The sequence below is a fragment of the Callorhinchus milii genome, unplaced genomic scaffold, assembly GCF_018977255.1.
Source record: "Callorhinchus milii isolate IMCB2004 unplaced genomic scaffold, IMCB_Cmil_1.0 Scaffold4, whole genome shotgun sequence".
In the NCBI taxonomy this organism is placed as follows: domain Eukaryota; kingdom Metazoa; phylum Chordata; class Chondrichthyes; order Chimaeriformes; family Callorhinchidae; genus Callorhinchus; species Callorhinchus milii.
The window spans coordinates 47,785,273-47,800,742 of NW_024704745.1; the positions used below are offsets into that span (position 1 = coordinate 47,785,273).

General features: G+C 36.3%; 1 protein-coding gene across 1 annotated transcript in view; it reads right to left on the reverse strand.

The window, feature by feature from the left end:
• Nucleotides 1-15,470, reverse strand: part of clybl (citrate lyase beta like) — a 100,914-nt gene that overhangs the window by 6,414 nt on the left and 79,030 nt on the right. The window contains exons 3-6 of the mRNA XM_007906304.2: nt 7,182-7,370; nt 4,100-4,201; nt 2,833-2,926; nt 2,016-2,183 (exon numbers count right to left, since the gene is read on the reverse strand). Of these exons, the coding sequence (XP_007904495.1) occupies nt 2,016-2,183; nt 2,833-2,926; nt 4,100-4,201; nt 7,182-7,370 (553 nt within the window). The remainder of the gene's footprint in view (nt 1-2,015; nt 2,184-2,832; nt 2,927-4,099; nt 4,202-7,181; nt 7,371-15,470) is intronic.

The following is a 15,470-nucleotide window of genomic DNA, read 5'->3' on the forward strand; positions in this document are numbered from 1 at the left end:
CAAATATTCAAAAATCTTAAATTCTTATTGCTTTAATTGTGTCCTGCGAGTTCATACAAATGACTGCACTGACTAACACAGAGAAGGTTCTTTGATGACCATCTGCAAAAAGCAGCATACAAACTGGTTAATTTGTGCCAACATGAACCCATTTAATTAGATGTTAATGATCTGCTACTCACTATAAAGCTTTAGAACATTTCAAAGACTTATTTTCTAATTTGCTACTCTCTGCACACTTGACGTGAGCCATGAATGAACAATGCAACTAATCTAAAGCATGCTATTGTTAGTAAACAGGAAGCTCTCTCTTCAACTCTTCAAGGACATGAATATCCTTGACAAATTCTGAACACTTTTCAGCTCACTGCAAGAATATTTATTTTGTTCGAATTGCCAATATTGAACATTGTGAATGGAATTGCGGACATGCAAGGAACCCTAAAATATGTAATTTGATGTACTTTTGGAATACATTCAACAATTATCTCCTGTGAAAGAGCAATTCTGAAAGATTAAAATACTTTAAAATTGTTTAATCGCTGCATTCCTGAAAATATATGGCATTTATTGCTTTAAATTTAGATTCAGACATCGAATTTTGAATTGTCAATTTAGCACCAAATTTTAGGTAGTGACAACCAGCAATCACACAACAAATTGTTCTTAAAAATAATACATTTAAAATAGGTTTCTGCGTTCAATAGACAATTTGGAAATAATCTGAAAAACAATAAATTGGATTCATCGACATGCTATTTTATCTCTAAATTTTTTTTATTAGAAGTTTAGTGGAATGGTATTCTTGATTGACAAAACATACGCGTGTTAATCGTGAGCTAAGACCATGAAGATTGGAAAAGATTGCTAAAGCATGATTATTTATAGCCATGAAAATATGTCAATGTAAAACACCATTTGATATGTCCTGTTTCTGATCAACGTTTGTCAGATTCATGCTATGAGGATGATGTTAACATTCCTTTTTTATTTTACCTAGAACAAAAATGCTAATACAAGTATGGTCACCACATATTTATAACCTTTTCAATGTGAAACTAAGTTTTTGCGTGAATGATGAAGTCCAATTTCCTCTGCCATATTTTGTGAAATGCACAATGTATCGGTCTCCACCCTCCAAAAAAAATTAGAAACACGTTGAAATTAAATGCAATTTGGAGAAAATTATTAATATTTTATTCAAAACATTACACCTGTAATTGCAGTGCAATTACAGGTTAAATAGAGCTTATGTTGTAAAGTTTTGAAGATTGTACAGCAAAATATTGTTTCTGTTCCATAAAGGAGGCAAACATTGACTTGAAAAATACACTGACTTGAAAGCATATTTCAACAGTGTACAGTGTATTTATGATGTAAAGTAGGACAATTATGTTTTTCATGAGCATCACCTTTACATTTGGTTCAGATTTTGTCTGAAGTGCTATTACCTACTTTGCATTCTTTAGAAATATATCTGCCATCTTTATTGTCATAGAGGCAATAACAGGATTTTAAGAAACCACTTCACATATTGCTTTTAATAATTTTTGCTTTAGCTTTTTTCTGTAATTTGCAGCTGTAAATAATTCTCTGCAATATTGTTTAAATGATTACCTTGGGGGAAGTTAATTGTTCATTGATATTGAAACATTATTAATTTACTTTTAGTACAATTTAGTACAATTTCTGAATAATTTGTTTGATGATACAATTGTAATAATTTAAGAATTTTATAGAAGAATGCGTCAGAAATACGTTGTTAACGAATAACATCATAAAAAGGTTGAGATGTACGTTATGGCCATATTTTAATTGTTTCTATTCGTAGCCGGTGAAGTATTAACAACAATGCTGCTTATCTGGGAGTATTGTAAATATTAAACACAATATTGTTGTTGCAGCTCGAGAAACTCATACTCTTTTTCGTCACAGTCCACTATTCTTAAAAAGATACCCCTACCACCCACCAACCACCAAATTTTAAATAAGAGCATTATCAGATAGAATCATACCAGTGAAACCCATCAAGGCGCCCTCTCTCGACTGCCTGTAAAGTCCCTCTTCATCCTTATAGTCGATATACACAAGGTCTATTGCTTGGAGACCAAAAGCCTTAGCTGTAACAAGAACTTTCTGCCTCGCGTAAAGCATTTCCTGGGCATCTTTAGTTCTTGTGGCACCTGGTGAATTTGAACACAAAAAAAGGGTCTGTTTCCACAAAGCTTTACCAGTCGGTTCTAAAGGATTTTATAGAAAAAAAATGAATCAATGTTTTTAAAAGTATAAGACAATACAAGAACATTTAACATTTTAACATTCACTGGAAAAATAATAAAAATATATGTAAATTGATCACTTTGTACATTTTTACAGACGCCTTTTCTGTCTGAAAATACTCCCTGTGAATGGTCACTAATCCCTTAGTTTGTTTTTATCTTGCTTATTACTATTAGTAAGAAATGAATAATTTTAAAGTCAAACAGATCATTCATTTCAAAAATGAAAGAGAAATACAACTAATACAATTTAGTTTGTGACCAAGACTAGGAACGACTAAAATTTTCCAAGACTTATTTTTGCTTTTGAGGAAAAAAAAGATATTTAATGCAATCATTGTAACAAAAGAAAAACATGTTTCGTTTAGTGGATGTAAATAGTGAACTTTACAAGTACAAAAATAAGTCCAGTCAGCTAAATTATTTATTATTTTATAAAGACGTAAAAACAAAGCCCTTTTCAGACATTGCTATAAAATGTAAAATGCAAAAAAAGACAACATTTATATCAAAATTTATTGCGTTAGGAATATCTGAGAAGCCCATTTATTACCTATGCTGGCACAGAAATCATCTGAACCAAACACCACTCCATCAAGTTGGAAGCCAGCTTGTGCTCCGAGACGCAATGCTTCTTCACATACAGCCTTCGAGAAAGTAACATTTGACATGAACAACATGAAGAGTTTTCTTTTCAGCAGTAAAACATATCAAATAGGTTTGGTCACATTGTCAACTTTGAGAGTAATAGTGTATGAGAACTGTAAAAAGGAACTAAAACGTATATTTCTTTGTTGATTTAATAAGCAAATGTGAAAATTCTACCCTTGAAATATTTGGCAGAAAAATAATAGAAGAAAAGATATTAAAGTGATACAAACACAATAATATCAGCTTCATCTTGTAAAGGTCTTCAGAGAGAACAAATCATCAAGAAATAGGAACAGTTCAGGAAACTCAGTTAATATACATTTATTTTGTTTGTGTTCTGTTTAGCACAATTTAGTCACAAGGAAGCGCACGGACAATCTTTTCTGCTAACTGAGCAGCGCAAAGACACAATTATTTAATGATTTGGATAAAAAGAAAACAAATATTTTGGGTGTATACTTAGCACCAGATTGTCTTTTCTCAATCTTAACAATGATTCTAATACTGGTGGATACAATTATTTTGAGGTTTGTTGGCTTGTTTATTCTATTGCATATTCATGTTATTTTACTGAACATCAATACTTCATATCTTGTTGTTGGTTTTACTAACTCTTGATTCTAATGGTATTCAAAGTATATCTAAAGGGTTTTATTTTAGTAAGTGAAAATATTTATAAATTATATGCAACGGTAAGTGTTAACAGAATAAATCTTAAAATGGGACTGGTTAATTTAATTGAATATGTGCAACATTTTCTTTCAATGCAATGTTATATTTTAAATAAAGTTAAATATTTATCTTTGCTTTTCAGACTGAGGGAAACACTATATGCATAAAAGTTTAAACAATTATACAGCTTTAAACATTGCATTAATTATGGGCTTTATACTATGAATAAATAACAGTGATGTGATCAATCTGTTGATGCCATACTAAAAAAAGCCAAATATTTATTTGAATCTTTGCTATCTAGCCTGAGAAAAAAAGGTACTGTAGACATTTAAAAATATATATAATTATATAGCTTTAAACAATGCAAGGTTTTTGGGTTTACATAATGAACAAAAATAATACAAACTCCACCTATTCAAAACTAGCAAATGTGATTTTTGTCTGAAGAGTCCAAGGCATAATGAAAACAAATGACTTTATATATATTTTCTTACCTTGAAATTCAGCAATCCCACTGCTGTCTCCACAAAAGTGATTAAATTCATAGGCTCCTGTAACGTCTGACCCTTGAAGTAACTTGCAAATTTATCTGCAAACTGAATAGGAAATATTTTTTACAATTTTAAAATAATAATTACAAACCACACTTGATTTGTATGCAACATTTTAATTTTCATAATGGAGAACGTAATTTTACCTTGTGTATAATTTCATTCACAATGACTCTTTAGAAGACAGTGTTTTAAAGCATTTGTTTTGAGTTTAAAAAAAACTTATCTACTTTATATTAACATATTAGGAACCTAAATTATAAGTCTTGTTGTACACTCTAAACCTTGCTTCTACAGCCAAGAAAATAATGAGACATTTTGATCAATTTTGGTCTAAAACTTACAGTTGCTCATACTTCATGTTTAATTTATTAATACAGTAGTGTGAGATATTGGCTCAGGGTATTGTTTTCAAAGTAGATTATGTTTTAATTTCAAAATATCTGCAGTTAAATTAATAAATATACTTGACGCCTGGAATACACACAGAGATGAACACCTATATGAGCATATTTTTTCGGGCGCAACCTACACAGCACTAAGAAAAGCCGCTCAGACAATTTATTGACCGGGTCTGAATTAAACTGTACTAAATCACCAATGAACATATTAGTAATGCACACTAGCAACAGAAAACTTAATAATCCAGAATACTGAATTTCAGGTATTATTATGGGTAAAACCTTTTGCCATTTTATTATGTCTGAGGTGTAATCCCAAATGAATCGTGGTGCGGCCTATCTGCCTGATATCCTTTCTTTTCAGCTTTTATGTGTCTTTTTGCAATATGATTTTTCTAATACTTCTCGTTTGACTAAGATGTCATAAAGAAAGCAAGTTTCTTTCTTTGAACACCAAAGACTTGAAAAATTGTTTCCATGAGACCAGTTCACAGCCAGTACTGGGCTGTCAGTGGGGAAGCCCAAATTCCAAAATCTATCATCTGGAAACATACAAAAGCACACTGCTATTTTCTTTCAGAGGCAGGATTAGAGTATAAAAGGTACTATATTTAAGTTCTGAATATCATAATTATATAACTGATATATTTATCTCAGGTAAGCCAGAACTATTTTAGTGCAGTAAAACAAAAAATGTACCTAGATATATATACACACATCTTAAAAATTAAAGAATATTCATTTACTGAAGGATTTCAAATGAAAAGGGGAATTTTAATCATCTCCCTATTCAATCTCAGTTGGGTAAATCATATCTAAGAGATTTGCATAAATATAAACCATCAAAGCCTTTTCATCTTCAAAGGGGGTTTCGGGACCCTATAAGCTTTGTACTGTAATCATCACAGGTCACAACCCTGCAGGAGTAGGGCTGCTATGGCAACATAAAAACTAATACTAAAGGCTTAGCATAATATTCTGGCTAATAGAAAAATGCAGTTACAGAAATTCCTTTTATGAACAGCCAACATATAGTATAACACCTGAATTTACACTCAACAGCATAAATGCCAAATGCTCTCATTAATTACCTTGTGGATGTAATTAACTGTGGAATTCACAAATGTTTTCTCTTTATTAAACAAACTCTTACGTAGATTACATTGCACAATATGCTTTTCTTGTCTTCCCTGCAAGAAGCAGGTTAAGGGAAAGGCACATTTGAACCATAAATTATCTGCAATGAATATTAACATGAAAGTGTCTGGTAAACAGGTTTCAATTATTTTTTTTCAAAGGGCCGATTAAAAGTTTCCGGCCCGGTCCAGTGTTCATTGCACTGGCTAAAAGAAAGAGAAATTGGGGAGGAGAAGTAGCAGGCCTCAGCAATTCTTTCAATTCCAAAGCACACCCAATAGTATGTTGGCAAGAATGCACACTGTTCAGGATTTGCGGGAGAATTGTCTCACAACAAAGGAGGGAGAGTTACGCTTGTTATAGTCCAATAATCCATGCCAGTCAAACAAGTACCCATAGCCAGGACAAAGGAAAGCAAGAGATTCTCAAACAAAAGGCAACAAGTAAGCCCATCTTTTAGTTACAAATCAGCCTCCAGGTTTATTCTTAATATAAATAAAAATGGGCAAAATAAACAGTAAAGGGATTCTGATTATGCTTACAATGTGTGAGAATGAAAATGGGCGTGTTCAGGACTTTACACACCAGAAATCCCTCTGGGAATTCGGAAATTGAATGAGGGACAGTCAAACAAAGTTATCTAGAAACTTGTTTAGTGACCTCAAAAGCGGAAGGGAGGTGTGTGTGTGGGGGGGGGGGGGGGGGAAGAGACAGTATTTTATAATGGTAACGGTAATTCTCTTTTCCACATGCATTCACTTCACGTTTCAATTTGAAAAGACTGATTTTTGTAAAGCTCTCTCGTCACTAAAATAAAATAAATAGTAGAGCGAATTCCACAGTCAAACGTTAGTAAGCAAATTTCCTCACATTTTCATTGCTAAACAACCGTAGTAAACACTTCAAAATGAAATACTTACCTGTTAGTCATAAAACTTAAACCATAATTAAAGATGCCTTAAAGCTTTATAAATAGGTCTGCTTCAATCCTATTTAAGCTTAACTGTTCCTATATTTTATAATCGGTCCATTTATTGAAAGCATGTTAAGGTAATGAGGGCTATTTCAAAGTTGACTTAAGTAATTTGATGTGTCTCCTGTTTTTATTTCAAGACTTTATAGGTTTAAAAAAAGTCATGAAACAAAAACACACCTGCCTGCAATTAAAAAGGAAGAAATACAGAACTATTCAGGAAATAATATCTGTAGTAATTACAAACAGTTAAAAGCTTCCTGCTCATTTCTCTGGTTGCCCCAAGCAACACCCCCCCCCCACCCCATATTTCTTTTCCTCTTTTCATTTAGCCTCTTACGCTATTAATACTACTCTGAATTCATACTTTCTCCACCACTTCAGACCACTTCAGCTAAAGCTCAAAATGCTGGAGTGTGGGTGGTTCAAACTCCTCTGACCTGACCCTCTGTTTAGTCCAAGTGATCTGGTGTGTGATCAAAGCAAATGCTGTGCCAAATCGAGGCCTACTCACCCATTTTATTTCTTCAGTATTTTCAACTTTAGGGAGCATCAGGGTCGGAGGAAGGACCTTCGATTTTAAAATTACTTCCATGTCTAAGTCAGCAAGGCCACTCGACACAGAGTTGATTCGGACACATTTCTCTGTGCGACCTATGTGAAGCTCTTCCAGCATTTTTGGAATGGTCAGCCTTGCATCTTCCTTTAAGCAAACAACAAATTTCAATGGTGACAGTAATCTGAGGAATGATAAAATGCTGGCAAATAACAAAAATAGCAGAGTATTCAATGTTTAATATTCACGTAACAACAATGTTTAAATGTAATCAATAATGCTTTTTTATAGTTTCAGTATAGATATATGCATAAGACAAAGTGCATTCCAACATAAACAAATACATAATTAAATGTTACAGGCCGCCAGTAAATATAGTAGCATCTGTTCCAATGATTAAACGTGTTTCTACTGCTGGATTTCTGGTTACAGACCAGACACTGATTACTGTCCCAGTTAAATCATATTAAAAAAAACTAGCAATATTGCTCTTGTTATGTACAATTTTGCTCTTGTAAAAGTGCTATTTTAGTGAAACAAAGAAATCATATCAAATATTCTGTAATGTCTGTCAGGGACATGTACACAACAACAGATTTGAAACAGACGGATGCAAAACTATGCCTAAGTAAAAATGGCAATAAGATTCAAAAATGTGGTCTGAGTTAAACGGCGTGAGGAAACAGTAGCTTACAGTTGTCAGGTCAGATCAGAAACGGGCACTTAAACCAGCTTAAGACAGCTCTGCAGTGTTTCTGATTTACAGGGTCTGGGCTGGCGATAATTAGAGTAAAGCAGAGACAGAATGAAGTGATGTCTCTCTGCAGTTCAAGTGAAAGAATAATGAACCGCAAGGTTAATGAAACCTGAATCAAATAGCCTTCAGCCTGGTATCATCACACTTTCATGAAGGGCTAACACATGCCAGTCAGTGGGAGAGTGAGGCTGCAACCGTCTGGTGATCATTACTATAATGCACAAAATGCTGCAAGTTTAAAAAAAAGTATATATGTATCTGCACCAGGGCAGATGCTACTCTGCAAAGATGAAAAAAGAACAGCGTGGCCAGATAGACAGCTGCTTGTCATGTTTACTGCAGATGAAGTGGTACACGTCCGTCTGCCCGCATAACCAACCAAATTGCACTTCCATTTACAGTATAAATCATGCTGAGAGAGATGAACTTAAAAAGATACTGTTAGGTAGATACATTATTTCTCAGGATCTCCATGTCAAACATTTAATTTTAAGTTCAAACAGCCTTGTTAGTTAATTCAGGGTACTTATTCTAGAATAATCTGAAACACGGCCATGCACACTGAAACCTAGTTGACAAGGGGAAAGAGCATAAAAACAGTACCTTTCATAGTACGTATCTACTTGATCACCTCTGAAAGGCTAACTAGCTAAACTCAAACATATGTTTGAGCTGCCAAGAATGTACTATTTACAGGGAAAATTAGTCCTAATAGAGCCCAACAATACTGTGTCACTGAAAATCGTATTAAACAGATTTCCTTCAAATGTATTTCTTATGTCTATTTCATTTGTGTACAAGAAGGATATGAACGAATCAAAATAGATCTGAAATTCCCACTGGGTTCTATGGATTCTAATGAGGCCTAACAGTAAGTGGGTTAGACTGAATTATCAGAGGTCTATTTTAAACAGCAGCTAAAAATGTTCCAAGTTGGTTGGTGCAAGTAACCTCAAATGGCCATCTTTATTAGAAATGATCTTGATTTCCAGGCATATGGACATATCCGTCGTTGCTAGCCACAGACTCTGAACAGATGATATCATTCCTACAGTGATGCAATCTGGTCCTCTACTCCAAAACCTGTGTCATATAGTTAAAAACAAGGCTTCCCGCCACCCTAATAACACTAATATCCTAATTGAGATAACAAAGTTTTGTACATTTTTGAGTTCAACAGCACATGGGTATTTATGATTATTTTAAAAGTAATTCCCTTTTCTTTTGAGCCAATTAGTTTTGTATTAAACAATGATTATTATTGATTATTTTTACACGATTAACCCATAGGACCTTTGTATATAAAAATATACAACTCTTCTGAAGGTGAGACTTTCTGAATTTACTCCAGCCGTTTAAACTCTTTCAAAAGGTCCCCTGTAACTAAACAGTAATTCCCTGCCCATAACACTGATAAATATTTCAAATTCCCTCAATGCAGTACTTGCACTGCAGAGGTTAGAAGATACAATAGCCTAGACTGAACAACAGCAATAATGTTTTCCATCTTCACATCTTATTTTAGTACCAGGCATCACCATCACTGTGAAATTCAATGTTTGACTCTGTCCCATAACCATCTAACGGCACAGGAGGACCAGTTGCTAATAAACATGTTATTGTGCTCAGTATCACATACAGCTGTGAACTGATGAAAAGCCAAGACACATTATGATTTCCGCTATCATGCAGCACTACCACCTGGAGCAGAATAAGGCTGTACTGATGCAGATAGAGGGCTAAATGACCCAACACAAATACACCCAAGACAGCAAAATTAAAGATGAAAACTTATGTGTAGTTACAAAAAGAATCATCAGCTATTAAGCCCACTGACTAATCATCCTAGCATGTTCCGAGCTCAAAATTATCAAAACTGCAAAGAAAACAACATCCGTCCACTTTCACACTCCAGTGGAAGAGGTGGTCCCTCGCGGCAGGACTGCACAGTCTCGCCATCTGGAGAATAAATCGAGTGTGAAGTACAGTATAGTTTGGGACCAAGCTCCGTGGCGGCAGCTCAGCAGTTAGTTCATTAGTTCCAAACTTCCAGGGATTAGTCCAGCATCTATTCTGCTGTCAGAAAGGATAAGACAGGCAGAAAGCAAACTTCAAGGAGGACTGAACATCTAGGGACAGGACCCTAGGGTTCATTTTTGAAAGTACAGAGCAAAAAAAAAATCCAAAAAGAACTGTCTATTAGCAATATCACGATCACTGAACAAAATCTCTAAGCCTTTTGTTTGACTGAATGTAAAACAATCACAGGATGTTTCAATTTTTCAAATGGAAGTGCATTAATGAGATAGTACCTCACTGCATGAGGCTGTAGCATAATGGTCCAGATGCACAAATTAGAATGCAATGATCATGGGTTATTGTGCCAGTGTGGCCGAACACTTTCATCTACCATCCACGTATGTGATGGGTATTCTTATTTGTCAGCCAGATCACAAAGCAGGACACCTTGGGAAACCAGACTCCATCACCTTCAGAGTTTAAAGAAAATCCAAAACCAAAACTCACTTGATTTAACTAACCCTAAAGCAAATACAGCTTAGCACTGAGTGGCAACAAACCAGTCAGAATTCACAATTTGTTTCGTCCACCCACTCAGCGGAAAGTGGAGGAATGGAAGAAAGCAACTTTGAAAGGATTTAAGGAAGCAAAGTGGTAGTGTACAATCAATCTTATTGATCGTTTAATGACAAGGTAAATAAACAATGCCTCGTTACTCTTGTCGTCTGTGGCCTTTGTGAATTTATTTATTGTATTTATCTAAGTTAATGCGCTTTAATCTTTACTTTCACGTGGAGTCCTGTAGCTCACTGGTTAGAGCACTCGCTTTGCAAGCGAGAGACCCGAGTTCAATTCCAGGCAGAGCGAAACGTTGGGCACGTTTCCTTACTCCACACACCTAATAATAATCCCTCCAAAACCAAAAACAATAATAAATTGGTCATTTTCAATCCACGACTGTTTGTGGGACATTGCTGTGCGCAATTGGCTGCCGAGTTCGCCCACAAATATACAGTCAATTCACTTTACAGTGTGTTCTGTGAAGCGCTTTGGGACGTCCTCCCGACGTGAAAAGCGTTATATCAAATGCAAGGATTATTATTATTATTATTATTATATTACGTTGACCACTGACATAGTCCTATTTTTTTTTCCTGGAATTTGAACTTGATCTTTTATTTCCATTATCTGTTTACATTATATATTTGTTTACCTAGCACTCAGTAGGAATCCAGTTGTTAGTCGATTGGCGGATCTCATTTCCAGGGATAACAATCCCTCAAATAAAAAAAACAATAATACTTTGGTCACTCAATCCACGACTGTTTGTGGGACACTACTGTGCGGAATTGACTGCCGCGTTTCGCCCACAAATATGCAATCAATTCACTTTACAGTCTATTCTATGAAGCGCTTTGAGACGTCTAGAAGACGTAAAAAGCGCTATATCAAATGCAAGGATTATTTCTATTATTAATATAACACATTGGCAAATTCCATTCAAAAAGGTGAGATATTAATGCTCCTGTCAGACAGCGCTTTGGGACAAAATACAAGTTGTTGTTGTAGTAAACACAACACAGAAACTATTTCCATTGGAGGGTGAATCGGTAACCCTAGGACACCAATTCAAAATAGTTGTTAAAAGAAACAGGGGAGGTGAGAAGAATTTTTTTCACACAGCGAGTTGTTCTAGAATGCATTGCCTGAAAGGGTGGTGGAAGCCAATTCGATAACAACTTTTAAGAGAGAAGTAAATAATTATTTGGGGAGGACAAGTTTGTAGGGCTATGGGGAGAGAGCGGTGGAGTGAGATTGATTTGGAAAGAGCCAGCACAGACCTGGCTTTTTAAAGAGCCAGCACAGACACGATGAGCTGAATGGCCTCTTTCTGTGTTGTGTGATTCTAGGATTCTATGAAATGGGTGCAGTCATGAGCCCTCCAATCTCACATATAAAAAGCATGAAAAGGCTCCATTGAAGGTTTAATGAGTAATGACACTGGTCAGAGTCTCACTAAGGCTTCAACTTCTCCATTTGTGCTGAATTAGCTGATCTCAATCAGCTCAGCAGTTATGGTTCTTCAATTGGACTTAGAGGTCGTGGACCAGGAAGGGAAAACATTGGCCAGGATTCCTGTGCTAATTGCTCTCCAGGAATTCTGCTAAAAAGGTGCATTTAAAGTGTGTAATATTTTGTGAGAACTGGATCCGATTCAGTTGTGCTGCCCTCTATGCCTTCCAACACTCATTGTAGTGGCTGGCACATTAAGAATCGCCAGTTGGATAAGATACCATAGTATTGCCTACAACGGTAGAACTGTACTACAGTTACAGGCTAACACGCTGCAGGAGAAGATGAGAGGAGAAAATTGAAATTGAAAATCAAATAAAATTAAAGTCAGCATTTCAAGCACTCCAATAAATCTACACTGTATTGTGTAGAACCTAACTGTGATGGGGTCACAACAATTGGCCTCAGTATCCCAGGGAAAAGAGAAAAATGACCAGGGTTCCCATTTCTGATTACAGTTAAACCCCTGCTGGAATTGTATGTGTAGACGTCAGGGAAGGAGGATTGAGCTTGACTGCGATGTCCCCCTTGGTCAAATAGCTGGTGCTCATTGTCTGAACTCATAAATAAAGAATGACAACTTGCACAAGGCACTTAAAGACTTATTTTTAAAAAAACAGCATTTCATAGGCCATGGACTTTGCTAGATAAATAGTGAGATATTATTCCTATTGGTTGGTGACTTGTTAACAAGAGGGCATCAATTTAGGCTCATCACTGTTAGAATTAAAAGGAGAGTATAGAAGATTTGTTTTAAACACAGCAAGTGATTAGAATAAAGAATGCTTTGCCATGGGTGACTATTACAATTAAGACCATAGCAACATTTAAAGGGGAATTCTACATGTGTTTGAAGAGAAACAATACAGAAGGCTAGTGGGAATTTTTTTATAATGCTTCATCACATTAAAATGTTGCAAAGCACTTTAGAGTAATTACTGTCAAGTGCAGTGACTGTTTTCGTTGGCAAACATCACAGCCATTTTGCACACAGCAAGATAGCACAATGTATCTGGAGGATTGTTGGCCAGGACACTGCAAGAAACTCCCTTTTTTCGAATAGTGTTACAGGATCTCTGATGTCCACCTGGTACTGCACCCAAGAGGCGATTCTTCATGTGCGACACTAGACAGTCAATATCAGAACCTTATTCAACATAAGAGTTATCATACTGATCCCAATCCCGCCCTCACCCAACATCCTGTCACATTCCAACTGGGATTACTGAATTGCAATTAGAGCAGAAACTTTGGCTGATTTTTCCCTTCTCTAGCCGAGGTATGTCGAGCCAATTGTAGTATGCCCATTGTCACCCTAGCTGAGATCAGACAGCTCAGCACAGATCCAGAATCAATCCTGGGACCCTACTGTAACTTTTTTTTATTTCTACATATGCTGAATTTTATTTCATCAGAGTTAATCTCAAATAGATCCACTGTATATAAATTAAAAAGGCAGAAGCTGGCGCAGTAATAATACATTATACACGAGTTTGGCATCTTAAGAACCAGGTTAGATTTATGATTCAAGCACCATGCATATCTTTTTATCCTTTTATGCTTTTTGATGTAAAATTCTGTAGTTTCATTTTTAATACTCCAGAGTTATTTTACTCATCTGGTATCAGGGGAGTTGGACCAATAATGTACGAGAGGATATCACCTTCTTTCACAAAGCAAATCACAAATCAAAATTTGTAAACCTGCATGCATCCTCGAAATAAAAAAAATCAAAGCTTTGAATTAAGGGGAGCTGGTGAGTGACTGTATCTCACTAAAAATTGCAAATCCGTCCACGAAAATCCTCTGAAGAGTTGAATTTATTTTCTGCTCAAATTTAGCAACAAAAGTAACTACAAAATATTTTAACTCACTGAAAATATTTAATTCTCTTGCCAATTATTTCCTCAATTTCCACCCATACTCTGTTTTCCTGATACAGACTGTTTGTCAGGGAATGATTCAAACAGTGCATTCACCTTTTAATATCTTGCCCAAATGGACTATTGTTCATGTACATGTCACCTGGCTATTTGACCTTGGGAGCATCACAGCTCAATGTTGGCCTCACCTCATGTCCTCATATATACATTTACAGAGCAGGAACTTAGCTCGCTATCCAGAGCAGGAAACCTTGTTGATTTCCCCCTTTGTTAATCCAACTGTAGCATTCCTAACTACTGCCAGCTAAAATCAGCACAGATTAGGCTTTTGGTTTTATGGTTCATTGCTGCAATGGGAGTACTTTATCTATTAGACCATTGGGGAAATCCTAAAATTTTAATTCTACCTCTGTAAAACCCCTCTCATGACTTAATAATGCTTCTAATGACGAAAGCCATATGCATGAAGATAGCAGGTTTGAATCTTGGTTTGTTCTGAGTTAGCTAATCTGTCAGTACAGTGGTTGTGATGCTATAATTGGCTATAGCATCCCTGGGAGAGGGAGGGCAATATCAGTCAAGGTTCCCAGTTTTGATCCAGTGACCTCTGTTGAAAGATGGATGTTGGCTAAAGAAAAGATTCAGCTCTTCTATGATGCCAGTAAAACAACAGGAGATCACAGAAGTCAGGTGGGAGCAAAAGTGTGAAGGATTTGAGAGTTGGAATGAGGATCCTGAACTCAGTTTGCTGGGTTATAGGGAGCTCGGCAAGATTGGGGGTGATGGTCCTGCGGTGCTTGGTGTGGGAGAGGATACAGGTTGTGAAGTTCAGGATCATCCATAGAAGTGGTGGCCAACCTTTACGGACGCCAACAAAATAAACTCTCTTAATTGAATATTTCTTGATTTATGCCATAAATCAAGAAATATTCAATCAAGAAAAAAACTGAAACACCTGACTGATAAAACACGGATTCACCTAGACACATGCAAATATTCAGGGAGCCGCTTCTTGATGGCCCCATCAGGGCACTTCTAGCCCACAGGCTACAGGTTTGCTACCACTGGGCTATAACTTGTGGAAGGTTGACCTGGGGAGACAGGCAAGCAGGGTATTGGAATGATAAAGACTGGATGTGAAAAAGCCATGGATAAGGTTTTTGAATGCATTGGGCTGAGGTAAGGATGAAGGCAAGCAATATTGCAGAGGTGGTCAAAGACTGAATGAAAGGCTTAAAGTGGAGATTAGTGGGAAGCCAGTGGAGTCAGGTGAGGATGGGGGTGATAGGGTCGTGAAGCCTGGTGCGGGAAAGGATGCAGGCTGCAGAATTCTGGATGATCTGCATCCTATGGAGGGAGGAGTTGGGGAGGCCGACAAGCAGGGAGTTTTCATAGTCAAGCCTGGATGCAATGAAAGCATATATGAGGATTTTGGTAGCCTGCGGTGTGAGACAGTGGCAGAGCAGGCGATGTTGCGGAGGTCGGGGAAGGCAGAGCGGGTCATTGCACGGATGT